The 20,810-nt window shown below is 47.1% G+C and overlaps 1 protein-coding gene across 3 annotated transcripts in view; it reads left to right on the forward strand.

Annotated features, from left to right (window-relative positions):
* The window catches only part of TRANK1 (tetratricopeptide repeat and ankyrin repeat containing 1), a 65,636-nt gene that overhangs the window by 8,692 nt on the left and 36,134 nt on the right, over positions 1–20,810 (forward strand). For all 3 annotated transcript variants that reach the window (XM_019946960.3, XM_019946961.3, XM_073810992.1), the window contains 9 exons: positions 521–639; positions 3,192–3,275; positions 3,874–4,012; positions 5,765–5,896; positions 8,057–8,227; positions 14,026–14,187; positions 14,729–14,983; positions 16,524–16,700; positions 17,341–20,232. In XM_019946960.3, the coding sequence (XP_019802519.2) occupies positions 521–639; positions 3,192–3,275; positions 3,874–4,012; positions 5,765–5,896; positions 8,057–8,227; positions 14,026–14,187; positions 14,729–14,983; positions 16,524–16,700; positions 17,341–20,232 (4,131 nt within the window). The remainder of the gene's footprint in view (positions 1–520; positions 640–3,191; positions 3,276–3,873; positions 4,013–5,764; positions 5,897–8,056; positions 8,228–14,025; positions 14,188–14,728; positions 14,984–16,523; positions 16,701–17,340; positions 20,233–20,810) is intronic.

Consider the following 20,810-nt stretch of genomic DNA (forward strand, 5'->3'; position numbering starts at 1 on the left):
AGGTCACATTATGCTGCCTTAGGGGACAGTTTCACCCAAACTTAAAATGATTCCCACTTCAATTATATAGGATTTTATATACTTTGAGAAGGCCCTTTTTTTTAAATTTAAAGTTTTAAAAATTTTTATACAGTTTTTAAAGGTTGCTTTCCATTTACAGTTATTACAAAATATTGGCTATATTCCCTATGTTGTACAATACTTCCTTGAGTCTATCTTATACCCAGTAGTTTGTACCTCCCACTCCCCCACCCCTATATGGCCTCTCCTTTTTCTTTTTTTGGCTGTACTATGCGGCTTGCAGGATCTTAGTTCCCCAACCAGGGATCGAACCCTTGCCCCGTGCAGTGAAAGCATGGAGTCCTAACTCCTGGACCACCAGGGAATTCCCAGTTCTCTTTTCTTTTTGATATCTTAAATTTATCATTTGTCTATGTGTGGTCTTAATTGGAGGACCTTTTCCTAGATGTTCTAGACTTTCTCTAAGTTAAAATTTCTAAATTCTGGAACTTTCTTTCAGGTGACCCTATTGTTTTGCAAAGTTTCTTGCCCTGCTTTGATTATATTTTCACTACTGGATTCTCAACTGAAGTGTGGCAATCTGTAATAGAAAAGTTGGCAAAGAAAGGATTATGGCATGTAAGTGAAAAGAGATCTTGTGGGGAAAGTACATTCTTGCTTAAACGATTTCTTTCTGCTGGCACTGGGGGATTATAATTTAGTACTTGCTTATCTTGATGCCAAAGTAACTTTTAAACTTTAACCTCATTAAAGATGAAAAGCCTCTGAGATATATTGGTTCGCCAGTTTCCATTTTTTAAGCTAGGAAAACAGTTTGTGGCAACCTCACTCTTGGCTGTGTCTCCACTGTCATCAAAGAAGTGTGAAGTCCAGTTGCTAATGGTGATGTGGAATGAGGGAGATAAACAATTGCCTATTCATCTTCATAATCCTCTCTATACGGCAGTTGCTAGCCAAGGCCTGATAACGTGCCTGTGCTTCTCAGAGGGTTGCTGTATGATTTCAAGGGACTGTTACCCTCAGGAAGCAGCAAGGCTGTAGGACCTGAATCCAGAGCCGGGAATCCATAGGATGGAGGAGCCCAGTGGACTGTGGAAGCTGGGCTTCACTGCCACACAGGTGCCTCACTGAATCCAAATCCTCCCCAGTCTAGTCTGGGCTAATTCCTTCCTCTCTGAGCCTCATTTCCTCATTTGGAAGTTGCAGGATATAAACCTTTTCCCTCCCGGTTGAGGTGAGGATTAGAAATAATGGACCAAAAGCACCTGATAATAATGTTCATTGAGGGTTTACAGTGTGCCAGACACTGAGCCAAAGGGGTGTTATAACACCTGGCACCTGTATGCTCAGTGCCCAATGAGTAGTAGCTGTCATTGACGACAGCCTGTAAGCGCTCTTGAGAATGGGCTGGCCCAGGCTGGGAATTTGGTTAGAAAGGGCCTGCAGGCTTTTTAAAGCCAGGCAGTCCAGAAAAGTCTGGACTGCAAGGGCAGCCTGTAAGGACTCTGGACCCAGGAAGGCTGGATGACTGTAGGATACAGGATTCTTCGGTTTTTGAGAAGGTCACGGGTGCTATTGGGAATCTAATGAAATCGATGGGACTCTCTTTGCACATACACATACACACAATTTACGAGTGTAGCTTCAGGGAGCTCATGGGAACCCCCTAAAGTCTGGCCACGGGCTCCCAGAAGCACATCCCCATATTACAGTCTCGAGAACATGGCAGTGAGGGGGCGGAAAGCAGGCTGCACTCTTGGGGAACCAGGAATCAGAAATCCGGGGCCCTGTTAACAAGAAATCTGGGATCTTCTCTTTTCCGATAATATGGGTAAACTAAGAGATCTTTCTAGTTTTATTTTAAAAAGTCCTAAAATTCTGTGATTCCAAGTGTTAGGGTAGATCTGTGAGTGGGAGGCCCTAGGCCTCATTAACAGGAAAGTAATTCCATTTACAGCCCCCAGGAAAGAACGTTTTACGTCCCCTCTTCCCCACATGGGATGAATGTGAATAGAGCTCCGTAGTCTATGTGGGGAGGGAGGGAGTGGGAACCCAGTAGCTGACGGGCTATCACCTGATGGGCTATCACCCAGCCAGCCATGGAGGCCCAGGAATCCAGCCCAAGTGGTGGTCCCATATCCTACCAGCAGTGGAGCCTAGGCCATTTTCAAACACTGCAGACAGAGGCACCTTATAAAAGCCAGGCCAGCCATCAGGATTGTCAGAGCCCTGAACCTGTCATCTGGGAGTGTCTGGGCAGTGGGATCTGTTTAGGGTGAGCAGTTAAGAGTGGGCATCAAACTGAAAGAAGCTGGAAGCAAGATGTAGCCGCAGACTGAGTCCCTGTGGTGCCACGCCCACCGGCAAGAGCATATGTCAGGGACGTGGATTCTGAGACTGGGTCTCCAGCCATGGCCATGCCAAGCCTAGAACTCCTGGACCAGCTGGCGTACCTGGATGATCCCAGTAGGGGCCTCTCAGGATTTGCTCTCTGTGTGACCTAGGGAAAGTTGCTTAACTTCTCTGGGGTTCAGTTTAGGGTCAGTGGTTTAACAACAGACTTTCTGAGAAAAAAAAAAAAAAAGTCCTGATCTGCGGCATTTGCCACTTCTGTAGTGTAAATTCTCTCGATTTCAATGGCCAATTTCAAGCTGCTAAGTCGACTGGAGGACTCACATTTGGAAGAGATGTGCACAGGGAGCTCTCACTGATAGGAGCTGCCCCAGCACACCACTCGATAGGGTCTTGTGGACCCCAAATAGCAGTAATGTGCTAAAGAATTAATTAGGGTGGGCTATTTCAAAAGGATTTGATTCTTCTACTTGCTAAGCTTTAAGAACTTTGCAGGAAATTACTTCTTTACCTGCCTGCCCCTGTACTGTCCCAATGCTGCCCGCCATCGGCTGCTCCTGTCCTCAGCAGACTTTGAGGAAAGGTGGAAAGAGCTTAGCTCTCAGCACCAACAGGAAGTTTGCCAGACAGAGACACTTTGGTTATCATGGCTCAGGCTGAAGAGCTTGGCAGGTGACTTAAACAAAGAGACAGGGCTAGAGGGTGTCTTGTTCTGTTTTTTTGTTTCTGTGTTTTAAAGCTTAAGATTAATTTTGTTCTAATAACCCATGTGGAGACCATTATTGTTCCAGCTTTTTCTGTTTCTCCCCTTTCATCAGTCATTTCTACTTCTGTCAGCGAGAAAAGACCGGCTACCGAGAAATCTCCACGTCCCAAATTTATCACTGAAAAGTCTCTTTGAGGTAAGGTGGCTTCTTGACACATACGGTTTCAAGTCAGGCCACTTCTGGACTGTGGTGTTTGGGACCTTCCCCTTCAGCCACCTCACTGCAAGTTTGTTATTTATAGTAATCTTAGGCTGGGGCCACAGCTAATCAGGGTTTTACTGATTCTAAACTTTATGGGTGGGGGGTGGGAGAAGGGGGAATTGGATGAAGGCGGTCAAAAGGTAACCACTTCCAATTATATGATAAATAAGTCCGAGGGGTGTCATGTACAACATGATGAATAGAATGAACACGGCTGTATGTTCTATATGAAAGTTGTTGAGAGAGCAAATCCTGAGCGCTCTCATCACAAAAAGAATTTTTCTTTTTTTAATTTAATGTTGTATCTATATGAGATGATGGATGTTCACTAAACTTGTGGTCATCGTTTCACGATGTAGGCAAGCCAGATCATTCTGCTCTATACCTTAAATATATACAGTGCTGTATGTCAAACTATATCTCAATACAACTGGAAGAAAAAGAACCCCAAACTCTATGGGGAAGGAGTTTGAAGTTTCATATCGATAAGGCCACTGCCATAATTCTTCCTGTGTATTTTTTTTTTCTCCAGAAATTTGTCTTCTTCGGATTTCATGAGAAAATGGAACAGGTGCCCAGGCTAGTCCAGTGGCTCATCTCCATAGGTGCGAGCATCGAGACCATAGGACCGTACCCTCTGCATGCCCTCATGCGCCTCTGCATCCAGGCCAGTGAGTTCTCTCCTGACGGTGCGCCCTCCACGCTGTCCTCCAGCTTGGACCTCAGGGACTGTGCTTAGCTCAAGTGAAACCAGAATGTGGAATATTCAGATGATTTGAATAGTTCATGATTTGATCATTCAGATGAATGAAGGCAGCAGGGAAACAGCATCATTTTTCCTTCTCCCGGGACCTCATAGCTAGAGGCCCACACTGAAAGGATGCTGTGTTCTCAGGCAGATCCTGGCAGCAGAGTGGAGCCCTGGGATTCAAGGACAGGCCTTGGGACAGACAGCCTTTGCTGGACAGAGCTCTCAGGGAAGCTGTGGAGGGAGTTTCCTCCCGGTGGCAAAGGCAGCCATGGTCTTCTTCCGAGTTCATTTTCTCTCGACTAGAGGACCAACTACTGTGGGGAGTGGGAGGGGGGAAACCCCAAGGGAAACACTGGCTATTGCTGATACAGTTTGCTTGTGGTTCTTTTAAAGGAATCCTATTTTCATATGTGTATATATAATTTGTCTTTTTTTAGTCTTCACCACCTGGCTATAGGATTTGAATTTTTAAATATTTTTATCATTAAAACACACACATACAATATCCACATTTACACTTTAGATAGAAGTCTGTTTTTCTTTTCTAAGCATATGTAGCTTCACTGTTGGACACTGACCCACACTATCTTAGAGCCAGAAGGAGCCAAGAGAACTTGTCTACACTGTCTTCCTCTTTTAGGCTGTAGCATCTCCTCAGGATGGGAGTGGGGGTGGCCAGTGGCTTGAAGACCTGAGCCCCCATCTTTGCTTCAGCCACATTTGCCCTATCGTGATACATTTCATCTGTTGGAGAATCCATAAAAGGTTTCACTCTCATACAGTGGATAAAACATTTAAAAGTATGAAGTCTGACTAAAAGCAATCTGATCCAATCCTCCCAGTTTCAAATTAGGTGTGCCTCTGGGTATGAAAGTCACAATTCCTCTCTGTGTCTACTTTTTAAGTTTGCTCCTGCGGTTAGAGGCAGATGTGGATGAGATCAAGTCTTCAAGTTTATCCCCGATTTGTCTCTCAGAGGAAAACTGACATGGTGACAAATGGTGTCCACAGAGTTGGCAGAATTATGTGGCTTTCCAGGACTTACAAGGAAGGAGTCTGGGGAAAGAGTTTGAAATCTCTGTCCTGTTGATAGTAAGGTAGTGGGGTAATGATTGTTGCCCTGCCCAGGTCCTCTTTGCGACCAGTGCCCCCAGCCCCACCTGCTGCACCACAGCTGCCTCCTTTGCCAGGGAGCTGCTCTTTGCCAATAGGCACCATGTCCCTCTCTGGAGGCGGTTCTGTAGCTCTGGATTGATTGACACCGGGGTACAAAAGGTGAGCCCCTGCCTCAAGGTGGGTCAGCACTGTAGGGCAGTGCCTGCTCCACAGCTCCCCGTGGGATCAGGCTGAAGCCGACTCAGCTGAGGCCACATCACTGCTTGCCTTCATCCCCTGCCCTGCTTCCCTCCCCGTCTTTCTCCCTCTGTCAATAAATCACACGTACAAGAATCTCTGTCTCAGGCTCTGCTTCTAGGGAATCTGACTTCAGTTTCCTATGAATAACTTTATATGACTCATCCTTTCAATGCACAAACTCTGTGTCTCCACACCTGTTTGTGGCAAGTGACAATGTGTGTTGGATGCCCCTTGGGTTCCCTCGGTGTGGTGCACAGTGATTTGCTTTGCAGCTTTTCTGTGTGTTGAAAATAACATCAGTAACTCATTCCTTCAGAGGAAAACCGTCTTTTCAAGTGGTTAATGGACTACAAGCCCGAGTGGAAAGGTCACATCAACCAGAAGGACGAGGATGGCCGTACCGTCCTGCACGTGGTTGCCGCCCACTCCCCAGGGTACCTCCTCAAGCGTAAGTGGCAGCACCCCTCAGAGCTGTGCTGTGGATGGAGTGACTTCAGGCGCTAGGGAACCCACACAGCTGACCGCTTTACCCGTGCCATCCCGTGACAGGCTTTAATAGTCAAAAATATCAAATTATGCACTCCTTTTTTTATTGGATCATATTTTCAGTTGGCTTTTCAGAAAGAAGTTTACTCTAATATATTTTATCCTTGAAAGTCTTATCCAGTGATACTCTTCTTGAGCAAAAGTACTTACGTAGCTTTAAATTTTAAAAAACTTTCTGTGATTTAAGACTCTAAGCATTAATTTTTTTCTGGATTTAATTATTACAAAATTATCATTACTACAGAGATCACCAAAGCGACGTAAATATATTAAATTTTCTGTAAGTAATTGTTAAAAACAATAATTTTGGAGGGAGGTGAGAGAAGGATGTGTCATGGTTCCTTTTAAAAGGGGCTTGACAGCTACTTGATTTTCTCTTAGGTTGATACTCTGGAGGTCACGAGCTTTCACCTCCTTCGGGGCAATACTTTGGTAATTGCATGACTTCTCTATACTATGTAACCAATCACCGTAAACTTAGTGGCTTAAAATGACACTCTAACTCTGTAGGTTAGTAGTCTGACATGATACGACTGAGTTTTCTGCTCAGTGTCTCTTGAGACTGTAATCAAGGTACTGGCTGAGGCTGCATCCTCATCTGGAGTTCCAGCCCTTCGAGCTCACATGATTGTGGCACAATCCGGTTCCTTGTAGTTGTAGGACAGAGGTCCCGTTTTCTTGCTGGCTGTCAGCTTCTACTGATCGCACACATTCTTTGTCCTATGGCCTCCGCTGTCTTCAAAGCCAGCAGGGGAAAACTTCTTGCGCATCAGATTCCTCATACTTTGAATCTCTGCCCTCTTCTGTCTTTGACCTCTAAACCTTTGACCTTTAGGGCTCATGTGATCAGGCCAGGATAATCTCCCTATCTTAAGATCAACTGCTTTGGGACCTTAAATACATTTGCGAAGTCTCATCATAGCAGAGTTTAGATTAGTATTAAATGCTTAACTGGGAGAAGGTGTGTGTACATCAGGGGTTGGGAATCTCAGGGTCTGTCTGAGAATTCTGCCTATCACAGTGAGGTACTTGATGGGTAAGAAGTATGACTTTTTAATTTTGTCTTATTTTTGTAAAATGGGAGAAAAGCAGTTGTGACTGGGGAGATGGGGAAGGAGAGCATCACCAGCAGGACGATACCTGGAGTAGAGGTGCTTTGTTAAGGTGGTGAATTTTAGGAAAGCACGGGTATGGAAGCTGGGAATTGGGCATTGATTCCTTTAACCTCTGTGCTCACATAAGTCTTGGTACCTCCAGGGATACACCTGTTACATTCTGAAATCTGTTGCACCTGTGATCACAGAGCCACCTGAATGCTTGGCAAATAGATATGTCAAAGCAGCAAATGGAGGGGCTTCCCTGGTGGCGCAGTGGTTGAGAGTCCACCTGCCGATGCAGGGGACACGGGTTTGTGCCCTGGTCCGGGAGGATCCCACATGCCGCGGAGCGGCTGGGCCCGTGAGCCATGGCCACTGAGCCTGCGCATCCGGAGCCTGTGCTCTGCAGCGGGAGGGGCCACAGCAGTGAGAGGCCCGCGTACCGCAAAAAAAAAAAAAAAAGCAGCAAATGGAGCTGGCAGCCAGAGGTGGGGCTGCAAGGGTTGAAACAGTGACAAGAAGACCCTGATGCAAAAGCAATTGCCACTTTCTTCTCTTGTCTCCAGACAGGCTTTTTTTCTGGGAGTATATTCTGTTTCCTCTCTAGGGAATAAAGAAATCTGAAGTCACAGCTTGCTGTCATCCTTACAGCTGTAACTGTTGCCTAGTAACCAGATTCCCCCTCTCCTTGCTTGTTGCCAAGGAGAGGGGAGAAAGGTAGAGAGGAGCGCACTTCTGAACCTCTTAAAAGCTATTGTCCTTCCCACTCCACACAGGACTCCTTGCTCTGGGGACTTGGCTGAATTGCCCAAGGCCATCAGTTTCTGTAAGCAGAGAGGGACACTGGTCCCCTTGCCCCAGGCTGCTCAGGCCGGGAACTGGGAGGAAGTGCACTCATGGGGACGTCTCCTTATGGAAGAAACCATGACAAACCCCACCCCGCTTCTCACCTTGGCCTGCTCTAGGACAAACAGATGATGTGCAGATGCTCCTGAGCTTTGGGGCGGACCCCACTCTGCTGGATCGACAGTCCCGGTCCGCCTTGGATGTCCTGAAGAGGAGCAAGAACTTCAAAGCCATTGAGAAAATCAACAGTCACTTGGAAAAGCTGGCAGCATGTTCTAAGGACCTCTCAGGTACAGTTTCCAGGGAATTAACTTTTTAGAGGGGGCAAAACTGGTTCTGCGCCATTAGGTACAAATCAGTTTATCTTTTCTTGGTACATGAAGATGGAAGTGAGCACCTCCCCCCCCACCAGTCTTTGGAAAACTTGTTTGCTTTTTTTGAAAGATAGAATGAAGCAACTCTTACTGTGAGAGTGTCTACCACTTTCTGGAAACTTGGCAAGTCTACCTTTGGGCAGTAAGGGTGATTTTTTTTTTCCATGCATGCACACAGTAAGAAAGAAAAAATTCAGACAGAACATGAGATAACAAAAATCAAGCCCACTTTTCAGAAACCATAGCTAACAATTAAAACTACACTTATAGCTCTATTTTTTGATCTGTAAGTTTGGGACGGCATATATGGACTAATTGCTGTATAAGGTAAAGTGCAACAAGTCAGCTCTCTGTTGAATTTTGTCTAGTAAAGTTATTTGTGTCATTTACATCCTGTTCCTGAACTCTGGGTTTTCTGTGCTTCATCTATAGATTGATTCTGAACATTGAAAACCATTAAATCACATTTACATGGAGTATGATTTCTACAAATAGTAGCATAGTTGGACCCATAAAAAAGAATCACCAAATGCCCTGAAAACTTTGCTCTTTAAATGTGATACTCTTTGAGCATCCTGGCTTGATGAAACATATACATACACGTTATTGTATATGTGTGTGTATAGATGTATGTACACACATAGATTTTTAGACTTTATTTAGACTTTAACTTAGACGGTAGCCCCAGCACATGTATATTATGCTTCTTTTAGTTCTTGCGCTCATATGTGGCTCTTGTGGCTCACACTGTCTGTCTAGATTTTTCTCTTACTCTGCTAGGTACCAACTCCAGTAAGTTTTTCATGGAGGAGATATGCATAGTAGACTTATGGTGTTTTTGAAAATGTCTTTATCCTTCGATTGAGCATTGGTCTGCATATAAGCACTGTATTTTATCGGTCCTCAGTTGCACTTTCCCCCCACATTTTGCCACCTTTGAAACGAATGTGTTTCACAATCAGTGACGTGTCCCAGTTTAATGGCAGCGTTTTCTGGTGTGTTTGACAATCTGGGGTCTCTTAGATTTATGAAATACTCTGTAAAACCTCGTTCCTTACAACTTGGTATTCTAGCCTCCGTTACTGATTAGATGTCAGTTTGATTTATTTTCCCTTTTAGAATTTTCTGTCCTTAGGGTTGTGGAATTTCCCTGGGATGTGTCTAGATGTGGGTCCGTATTCATTCTTCTTGTCTGGCACCTGCTGGCCTCTTTCAATCTAACTTTTTTTAGCTCAGAGAACTTATTTTCTATCATTTTGTTCCCTTCCAGCATCTCTTTGCCACCACTTTCACGTGGATGAGCTTCCTGAATCTGTAACATGTCTCTCTACTTTCCCTAACGTCTTCTATCTCCTTTTTTTCTTTCGAGATCTTTAACTAGGACTTTAGCTTCTCCTTTTATAATTCAGCTTGCCTATTGCATTTTTTAATTTGGAAACTCAGTTTTCATTTCTAAGAACTCTTTCTGGTTCTCTGTTTCTTATCTGTGACAACTTGTGCTTGATTGACATTTGCCACTTCTCGAATGGCCTTTAAGAATGGTGAGAATTTTTTTAAAGACCGTTGTCCTCTCTTCTGTGAGTTATTTATGTTTTTGGGGGGCTTAGTTGATCCCTCTTCTTGTTTCTCTTTTGTGCTATTGCTTTTCCTATTTTATCTTCTGATCTTTGGATGGTTTGTATTTATGAATGAACAACTAGACTTATTAATACTTAATAGATGGTTAGTGCGCATTTATTGAAGTTATTTGGATGTGTTTCTCCAGAAACACTCCCCCACTGGAATGGGTGAGTAGGCGGCAGGTTGTAGGCAGCACATGGGGTGTGTGTGGTGGGGAGAGTGGGAGGCACCCTGCCAGGCTGAGGATCGTGGCCATTTTCAGGGTCAGGAAGGTTTTATGTGAGGGAGATTGAAGCTGCTTTTCCTTTAACACTGCCCCCTGTTTCCCCATCTATGTTTTAATTTTTATTCATTTATTTAAAATATCTCCTGTTGTTTCTGTGAGAACATGGGAATAAATGTATTTGCAGAGTCCTGTTTTCCTGGGATGTTCTTTTAAAGCTGTGATATGTCATGTTTAGTTTTTAAATGATTTCTCTTTTAAGGAATTGGTGGTGTAATTAATAAATTATTGTGAGAGGCCTCCTGAGAGCTTATACCTGTAACCTCAGTTTCGGGGTGGTTTCTACTGTTTGAGAAATTGAAACTAACCAAACAGATTTCTCTGCCAATGAATTTCAAAGTTTTAAAATAAACTTTTAGAGAAGGACCACCAATGAATGGTAGAAAATGGCTGACGTGCCTGCAAATTTATTGTTCATTAATTCTAATCTTAATGCTTAGAATGCTGTAGACTTTAGTATGTCATGCAGTTTTGTTGTTGTTTTTAAAGTTTTGATTTTTTTCAGTTTCCTGGTATAATAGAATCTTAAATATCTGCTGATTCTGCCTTTCTCACTAGCTGCTGGGGAAAGCCAGAGCCCACAGGGAGTGGGCAGGGTGGGGGTGTGAACCTGAGTGGTCAGGGTTACCTGTCTTTCCCGGCCTCTCACAGCCACCACTAGATGGCAGCATGTTCACCTTCTCCAGCAGCTGATGCTCTACTGTCCTCAGGACCAACAAGATTGGAGTCTTTGTTTTTCTCGCAGTTGTTTGTGATTTTCTCTGATTCACTAGTGCGTGGCCTTTCAGAGTGAGAACGAATCCAGGCCTCTGAAGCCTTTCTCTCTGGTCCTCCCCTGGGCGCCAGCTGCTTTCTGCTCTGTGAAGGCGCCTCTAGCTCTGCACTAAGAGGATGCGGACCTTCTCTGTGTGTCTGTTTCCCGCATAAACGGAGCCTGTGACTCAGAGGCCATGGTGTGTCATCCTCAAATCCTTCAGCACCACACAATGCCCTGTTTTCAGTAAATGCAGATGTGCGGTATTGATGATACTTCTTCCTGTTTATAAAGCAATAGATTCTTTTTTAAAAAAGAAAATTTACAAAATGTAGGAAAGGAAAACAAGAAAATATTAATTCTGCATAAGCCCACCTGCCTGAAAAAATTAGTATAGTTGTGATTTAGTCATTTACTCTTATTCCATGCATTTATAGTTACACATTTTTTATTTTCTTTTATAAAAATGAGATGGTTACATAAATTTCAATTGATAAAATATATGTAATAAAACTTACCAGTTTCACCTTTTTTAGCTCAAAAGGAAGATTTCATGCAAAAACAAAATCTCTTTGAAATGATTTATTTCTATTTTCTAACACTTCTGAGTGCTTGCAGCTTCAGATCTCTTGTAGTTTTAATTTTTAATTTCAAATCTGCTTGTATATATGTACTAAATATGATCATTGTAGAAAATTTGTAAAAATTTCATTTTATATAAAAACAAAAATTTATTGTAATTACACCTTGGCATATTTTTATCCAGTCTTTTGGTTGCTGTTCAGTACTTATGTAGTCATCTTTTTTAAAAACCTGTGATTATCATGTATAAGCAATTCTATATCCTGATGCTTCTTTTCTCTCTTAGTAAGCTTACAGAAAATTTAGAAAAAAAAGAAAAAAACCAGACAAGTTCAGAGTAATAAACAAATCACCCGTACCTACCCAGAGATGCTGACCCAGGGCTACCATTGTCAGTGTTTCAGCACCTTTCCTTTTATACTGTTTTATGTTGTTGATATATCACTCTCTGGTTTCTTTTCTGATTTCAGGACCCTTCCCTGATCTGACCGCCTTCTTAATTATTCTGAAGCACACAACCATGCGTTTATTATACAACTGCATCTAATTGTCTCTTTTGTCAAGCTTGGTATATTTCTGTTCAGTTTCAAGTGACTTTTGTACTAAACTAACTGCCCTTGTGGAGGAATGATGCCCTGAGGCATGAGGTAGGGGGACAAGTGGCAGGTTTCCATCTGCCTGGTGGTGAAGGAAGTTCCTCCTTTACCAAGCGTCATATTCTCCTGGTTCGTGAGTTTTCATTGTTTTCTGTGTCTTCATAGGCATTCTAGGATGAAGGTGGGATGCCGAACCCAGGGGTGCTAGTCCGTCATTGTTACACCACACAGTTCATGTTCTTTGCCTCAGAACAGGCAGCTCACTGAGGTGATAATAAGTCTTCCTTTGCCAAGGTTTTCCATTTCCTTTTCTCTGGAGGTTAGTGCTAGGGTTAATGTTAGTTCTTGCTTCCATCTGGCACCAGAAGGTCTCTTGATTAGAGGGCAGTGGGCGTTTGCCCCCGAAGTTGGGGTGTGTGTGTGTGGGTGTGTGTGTTTCTGGTGCTCTGATCTGTTGAAAGGTGATCCAGGTGTGTATCAGAAGGCAGGCAGCTGACATCAGAACTCTGCTTGGGTCCCCTGGGTCCTTTCCCATTGTTGTGTGCTCCCTGGTGTGCCTTCACTTTGCAAAGCCAGCACCTAAGGCTCGTTCTCAAGGAGAACAGCCTATGGGCTTATGGAGCCTGTTTTGCTCAGGCTCCTTCAAACCAGAAGTGCCTGGGAATTTACATCCTCCCAAGGCAGTCTGTGGCCGGTGGCAGAAAGAGGTGAGAATCTGAAAGCCCGGTTCCCTTGCCTTGGCTGGCACAGCTCTGAGGTGTGACTCACTCCAGATCCCCCCAGGGGTCAGGCAAGGCACACCCCTACCCTGTGGGACTCAGCCTGAGCTCACACCCTGCCTGGTTCCTCCCTGACCCTGACCTGATTCCCCCACCCTCACTGGTCTCTTCCTTCATAAACTACATGCACACAAATCCTTGCCTCAGGGTCTGCTGTGGGAGACATGGCTGATAATAGGATGCTTTTATTTTTCCATCTCTAAAGTGTTCCTATTCTGTTAGAACATGACATTGAACATGCATTCACCTGTTCATCACATGATAGCACTTATGCTGTGGGCCAGGCCCATCTCATTGGGTGTGAAAACAGATGTCCAGTTATCTGTTCAGTAGGATTCCATTTTAACCAAGAGAGCTTTCTGAGTGTATAATCTGATACCAAATAAAACATTTGCCTTTTTTCAACCTTTCTTCAGTGGTTGATTTCTAATCATGACTACTTTCTCAGTAAATTAAACCAAGGGGATAATGTTTTCCCTCTTATGGCCAGAGAGGTGGCTTCTTACGCTTGGCTTTTTCCACTTGCCAGTTAGATGCATGGGTGGCTGGCATGTAGTTGGATGTTGCTGCTGCAGTAAGCCACCCTCCTGCCATCACTTCCCTGAACTGTTGTATCAGTTATCCATTGCTGCATAACAAACAGCCCTCAAACTTAGTGGCTTAGAGCAACAAGCACTTATTTAGCTCATGATCCTGCAGCTCAGCCATTGAGGCTGGGCAGTTCTCATAGCCTTAACAGAACTCCTTCAAGTGTCTACTTCTTGCTGATCGTAGCTGGGCTCTTTCACATCTCTGGGGCTCAGTTTGGACAACTGAACTGATTCCTCTTTGTTTTATGATGTTTCTTATCTAGCCTGGATCTGAATAGAACTAAACAAGGCCTCTTGAGGCCCAGGCTCAGAATTGGCACAAAAATCACATCTGCTGCATTCTCCTGGTCACAGCAGGTCATGAAGCCAGGCCAGAGTCAGGGTCGGGGAGGGGAACAGGCACTTCAAAGTCTCCTGGCTCCACAGAGGAGTGGAGAGGTGTGGTCATCCTTGCAATCTACGGGGCTGTGATCTCTGCAGTCACAAGCAGCACTCGGGGGTATTTTGCAGGACTGAGCAATGGCAGGGGACCAGCTAGCGAGGGCGACATTTTCCGGAAGGCCTCTGAGCAGCTAGTGACATACATGAATTCAGAAAGCCGCTTGCTGCAGAAAAACTTTTGGAAGCAAGGAGTGGTTCAGAGGTTCTTGCGCCTCCTTTCTTCTCGGCAAGGTAAGGTTTCTTACAACCTTCAGTAGTGTTCAAAGATGCTCTACGCACCTTAAAACTCTTTTCTACTATCTGTTTAAACATTGATTAAAAAATAAATGCCATGATCTACATGTAAAACATTCAAACAACACAGAACATTCTTCAGTGAAAAGTCGATCATCCACCCCTGAACTTCAGTCTCTAAATCTCATCCACAGAGGCAACCTCTGTTATTAGTTTTTCATGCAGCCTCCTGGAATTTGCATATACTATCCTTATTTAAAATACCACAGATGTTTCTCTTTTCTATTGGCTAGGACTCTACACTCCTTGAGTATTCCCAACCTTCCCAAGAAGCTCACGCACCAGTGCTGACACTGAGGTTCACACGTGGTTGAGTAGCATGACCCAGATAACTAAGTACTTGTTTATGGTTTCCCCACGTCTTAAAGATACTGATCCGTAACTTGGGGTGATGATGTCCCTCTGTGTTGGGTTTTGGCTGGGGACAGAAATCACATGAACCTTTTTCTGGAGTGTGGTGTGTTCTTGTTTTTGAAAGAAATCCCTCCCGACCTGGTCTATGACATTGACCGCGACTGTGCCAACGCCTTCATCAAGTTTTTACTGGAAAAACAGAAATGGCCTGAAGTGCTTCTGCTGCTGACCCGCAAAGTGAGTGGGGAGCCACCGTCCGGGGACTGTCTCATCAAAGATTGTGACCTCTCGAACCTCAGCCTCTGTGCCATCCTCCCCCACCTCAGCACCTGGGACCAGCGGAGGACCCTGCTCCTGGGCCACCTGATAGACCACGGAGGTGAGTCCCAGCACCGGGAGGACATCCCAGGGGAGTCCAGGTGCCACAGTTCATGGGGCTTTTCGCTTGATTTCAGAGACTCCTTTAAATTCTGCCTCATTCTCTTCCTCCTCCCTATCTTCTCATTGGAAACAGTGATAGGGTCGATGCATTTTTGTGAATTCTTCCCTTTCTCTCGTGTAAGAAACCTCAGGCCTGTGGAGGGGGCCTGGGCCCTGGTGTAGCCACAGCGGTCATTTCCTCCCAACCTCCGACTGGACTTTTCTCTGCACTCAGTGTGCCGCATGGGTCCTTGTCAAACGCTGTGACATTCTTTTCTGATCCATGGATTGGGATTTGTGATGCTTGTTTTTTAAAGAAACAGCCAAATAATGGGTGGGTGGAAACATCTGCTGTTTTAATCGGCACAATCAGGCTTGGCTGAATGTATGTCTGGAGTGTGCAGACGTCTTGCTGGATCAGGTTTTATTTTAAAACAAATTTGGAAGCACTAACCTTCTCCTTACGCTCCCCCCACTTAGGCCACCACTAACTGGCCACTGTAACTACTGACGTCTCCTCATTTATAAAATGGGAATGAAACTAATCCCCCTTTCTTAGAGCTGTTTGGAATATTCAATGAGTTCATGGACGCAGACTCTCGGCGGAGCGCCTGGGCTGTGTGGTTTTCCACCTGCCTTGCCGTTTAAGGGGAAATGACCTTCAGAAGGAGTGATGCCACATTGGTCCCAACTCTCAAAGTGACTTACAACGCCTTCAGGCGTTGGCTCTACCCACGGGTTTCAGGAGATAGATGGAAGGCCGCCTGTGGTTTATGTCTTCAAACCCATTCCTTGCATGGAGTGTTACTACCTTTGCCCAGAAACGATGGCGGTTATGGAATTCCTATTTTGTTCCTGATGAAGCAAGCACTTATTGAGGGCCTCCCCGGGGTCAGGTGCCAGGGCACAAGGATGGACAGTGAACATATGGCTGCCGGTGGGTGGCAGTGCAGGAGGGCTGCAGTCCTCAGGGGGTGGAGGTCAGGGAGCTTGCAGCGCAGAGGGGAGGTGTGGACTGAGCTAAAAAGAAGGTGATGTGGCAGTGGGGATGTGTCAGGGAACATGGCAAATGAGGGCCGATGGGCATTCTCGGGAAGAAGCTTCCTAGAAGCAAAGGATGTGGGAAGCATGCTCACGTCCAGGTCACCGAGTGTATGTCCAGGACTGTGTTGGGCAAACACTGGGAGTTCCGTTGTTCATGCCATCCCTACTCCGGTGCTGATGGTGGTCCCGTGGCGGGGTGGGAGGGGGAGATGGCGAGACAGAGGAGGTGAGGCCCAGGGACAGGACACCTGAAGGGGGCAGGCTTTCCCTCCAAGGGCACTGGGAAACCCTTGCCTCCCAGAAAGGGGGCGTGGCAGGAGGCCCTCAGAAGTCAGGTCAGCACCCCCTCTTGATTTGGAATAAAGGGCAGAATCGGTCCCGCCCCCCTCAGGTGGGCCCTGCTGACCTTGGCTCAGGGATGCTGCTCACCGGTCCCTTCTCTCTGCCTCCCCCAGCCTCGCCCGAGGGTCTCCAGGGCAGCCAGGAGCAGCCGCTTGTCATGTGCCTGAAGCACAGGGACTTTGAGCTGGCCTTCGTCCTCTTGACCAAGGGTGCGGACCCCCGTAGCATTTCTCTCACGGAAGGCGACACTCCTTTGCATGCCGCACTCCACATCTTTCTAGATATCGAAGGTAGGCCTTTATTTTGTAAGCAGTCTTTTTCTTGAGGAGGAAGCTGGGTGTTAGAATGGATGCTGTGCTCCTTGGTCTTTCCTGCTGGGAAAACTAACCATCTGGAAAAGGCCCATTTCTTGGCCAGGCCTGTATCTCCTGGCCCCTCACCCATAGCTTGATGGGAAGGAGTGACCATCATGGTGAACGGTCAGGGTGGGTTGATGGAGGAGGATTCTTAAGTTCCAAACTTAAGAATCGGCTGTCCATAGCTGCAAATACTTTCCATTTATTTACGCCATTTCAAGGGTCCTGACATAAAGGCTCTTACTGGAATATTTACGGTGATTTCTGGGTTTCTCCACCTTTGACAGTTGGGCAGGGTAAATCCTTTGCTGGGGGGGGCTGCCTTGTGTATTGTAGGATATTTACCAGCATCCCTGGCCTCCACCCACTAGATGCCAGTAGCACCTCCTAAATTGTGACAATCAAAAATGTTTCCAGACACGGCCACCTGTCCATTGGGGAGCAAATCGCCCCCAGTTGAGAACCACTGGGTTATCAAATCCTTGGGGAAGTTCAGTGTTCTGAGGACCCCCGGCTGGCGTCTCTGCTCCCCAGAAAAGCCGTTCAGCACTCACAGGATTTTTGTGTCTTTCAGCTGACATCGGTTTTAACTTCCTCAGCCACCTGCTGGATCTGTTCTGGTCCAAGCCCACCGAGTTTGACTACCTCAACCCCAATATCCAGGACAACAGCGGTAACACGCTGATGCACATCCTCTTCCAGAAGGGCATGCTGAAGCGCATGGGGAAGCTGATAGATCTGCTGGTGAAGTTTGACATCAACCTCAACCTGAAGAACAAGGAAGGCAGAGATGCCCGGCACCGAGTGAAGAAGACAGACGCACTGCTCTTGGCCTGGAACAAAGCCCTGCAGGAGAGCAGGCGCCGGGGCCGACAGGATGCTGCCGCCCACCCAGGGAAGCCCCCACGCCGTGCAGCCCCGGCTCACACGGCTCCACTCAAGGGCTCCTCCAAGTCCCTGTCCTGCAGCAGCACTGCAAGAGCCCCACCCAGAAGAGCCGGGGTCCCTGAAAGCTGGGAGACCCTGCCGGATGCCCAGACTACGAGGCCAGAGGCTGGGGCTGCCAGGCCCTGTTCGCAGAGAGACCGCCTTGTGCAGGACATCACGGCTTTGATTCAGCAGGTGGAATTGGATCCGTCCCTCCAGGAGGACTGTCCACAGGACTCCGAGCCTCTGGAGACAGGAGCTGGCACCGTAGGAGAGAAACAGGAGCTACAGGGCACCCCGGGGGCGGGGGGCTCTGACTGCAGTGGGAACAACCCCGCAGTCCTTGAGGCCGCGGAGGGACATGCGCAGGCAGGCCTCGGGACTCCGCAGCTCGTGCCTGCTGATCGCAGGGGGACAGAGGGCAGCGACGACCAGGACGACCAGAACGTGCCGGAGATGGAGGCCTGCCTCCTGGACTTCGAGAACATGACATGGGAGATCGAGTGCACTTCGGAGATGCTGAAGAAGCTGTCCAGCAAGGTCATGACCAAGTTCATGAAGAAGAAAATTATCCTCGCCATCCAGAAGCTCGGCAATGGTGAATGGACCAGGGGCCTGCGGAAGCGGCTAAAGAACTTGAAAGGAAGCATCCAGCTCTTCGAGGCCAAGCTGGACAAAGGGGCCCGGATGCTGTGGGAGCTCGCCATTGACTTCTCCCCGCGGTGCAGCGAGAACCCCGAGAAGATCATGGCTGCGGAGCACAGTGCGCATCCCACCGAGAAGGCGAGGCAGGTCTACACGGAAATCATCCGGATCTGGGACATCATCTTAGATCACAGCAAACTGTCGGACTCCATCAGGGCCATCTGCAGCGCCTACAACCGGGGCCTGTCCTGCATCCTGCGCAAGAAGCTGAAGGGTATCAACAAGCGCCAGGTGTCCGACAGTATGAAAATCCAAAAGCGTATACCCCGCTGCTACGTGGAGGACACAGAGGCCGAGAAGGGCGGGGCACACGTGGATCCTGAGTACTTCCCCCCTGCCAGCGCGGTGGAGACGGAGTATAACATTATGAAGTTCCACAGCTTCAGCACCAGCATGGCCTCCAACATCCTCAGTGACACGACGGCCACGGTGGAGTACCCCTTCCGGGTGGGCGAGCTCGAGTACGCGGTGATCGACCTCAACCCCAGGCCACTGGAAACCATCATCCTCATCGGGCGGAGCGGCACTGGCAAGACGACTTGCTGCTTGTACAGGCTGTGGAAGAAATTCCACGGTTACTGGGAGAAAGCCGAGCAGGCGGGAAGCCCGCTGCTGGCCAGGCAGATCTGGCTGAAGCGAAGGTTGGAACTGGAACCCGGAAAGGAGGGTCCAGGTGGGGAGGAGGAGGACGAAGAGGAGGAGGAAGAAGGACCCACTGAGGTGGTAACAGTGGACAGCCTAGAAGAGGAGCAGGAGAGTGAAGCCTGTGCAGGGGGAGCCAGTGGGGAGCCAGGGGACCCCGAACAAGGGGTGGAAGGACCCACCCCAGAAGAGCCCCACCAGCTGGAGCATCTACATCAGATCTTCGTGACCAAGAACCACGTCCTGTGCCAGGAGGTGCAGAGAAATTTCATTGAGCTCTCCAAGTCTACCAAGGCCACCAGTCACTACAAACCACTGGAACCCAATGTCCACAAACTCCAGGACCTGCGGGATGAGAACTTTCCTCTGTTTGTCACTTCCAAGCAGCTGCTCCTCCTGCTTGATGCTTCTCTGCCCAGACCATTTTTTCTGAGAAACGAAGATGGCAGCTTGAAAAGATCCATCGTAGGATGGTCCATGCAGGAAGAGTTGACCGTCACCAACTGGCAGGAAGATGAGGAGGAGGCCGAGGCAGACGGGGACTATGGTGAGGAGGAAACAACCGTGGAGACACGCCCATGTGACAGTGACCCCCGGGTGTACGTGACATTTGAGGTGTTTGCCAATGAAATATGGCCCAAAATGATCAAAGGGAAAACTTCCTACAACCCTGCCCTGATTTGGAAAGAAATAAAGTCTTTTCTGAAGGGGTCTTTTGAGGCCCTCAGCTGCCCCCAGGGGAGACTCACAGAAGAAGCATATAAGCAATTAGGGCGGAAGCGGTCCCCCAATTTCAAGGAAGACCGGAGTGAGATCTATGGCCTCTTCTGCCTGTATCAGCAGATCAGGTCTCAGAAAGGGTACTTTGATGAAGAGGATGTGCTATACAACCTGTCCCGGAGGCTGTCGAAGCTCAAGGTGCTCCCATGGTCCATCCATGAGCTCTATGGTGATGAGATCCAGGACTTCACCCAAGCGGAGCTGGCGCTGCTGATGAAATGTATCAATGACCCCAACGCCATGTTCCTCACTGGGGACACGGCTCAGAGCATCATGAAGGGCGTGGCCTTCCGCTTCAGTGATCTGCGCTCTCTGTTCCACTACGCCAGCAAGAACACCACGGACAAGCAGTATGCAGTGCGCAAGCCCAAGAAGATCTACCAGCTGCACCAGAACTACAGGTCCCACTCAGGTACGTCCAGGCCTCGGGCTCTCCCTACAGGGGAGGTGCTTGGGCACTGACCTTGGGCTACTTTTGAAGCTGTGGCCTAGCTTTTGTTGGGTTCTTGTAGCTAAGGATAATATTTTGATCTACCCACATGAACAAGAGATCTTATGATTTTTGCCACTACTCATTCTTTTCTCTCTCTCTCTCTCTCTTTTTTTTTTTTTTTTGGCCACTTGGCTTGTGGGATCTTAGTTCCCTGACCCGGGATTGAACCCGAGCCGTCCGCAGTGAGAGCGCAGAGTCCTAACCACTGCACCGCCAGGGAATCCCCCTTTTTTCTCTTTTTTTATTGAAGTATAGTTGATTTACAATGTTGTGTTAGTTTCAGGTGTACAGCAAAGTGATTCAGTTATATATATATATATTCTTTGTCAGATTCTTTTCCCTTATGGATTATTACAAGATGTTGTAATAATAACAAGATGTTCCCTATGCTATACAGTAGGTCCTTGTTGGTCATCTATTTTAATATATAGTAGTGTGTATATGTTAATCCCAAACTCCTAGTTTATCCACTCCTCCTTCCCCCTTTGGTAACCATT

This window comes from Tursiops truncatus, chromosome 10 (genome assembly GCF_011762595.2).
Source record: "Tursiops truncatus isolate mTurTru1 chromosome 10, mTurTru1.mat.Y, whole genome shotgun sequence".
Lineage (NCBI taxonomy): Eukaryota > Metazoa > Chordata > Mammalia > Artiodactyla > Delphinidae > Tursiops > Tursiops truncatus.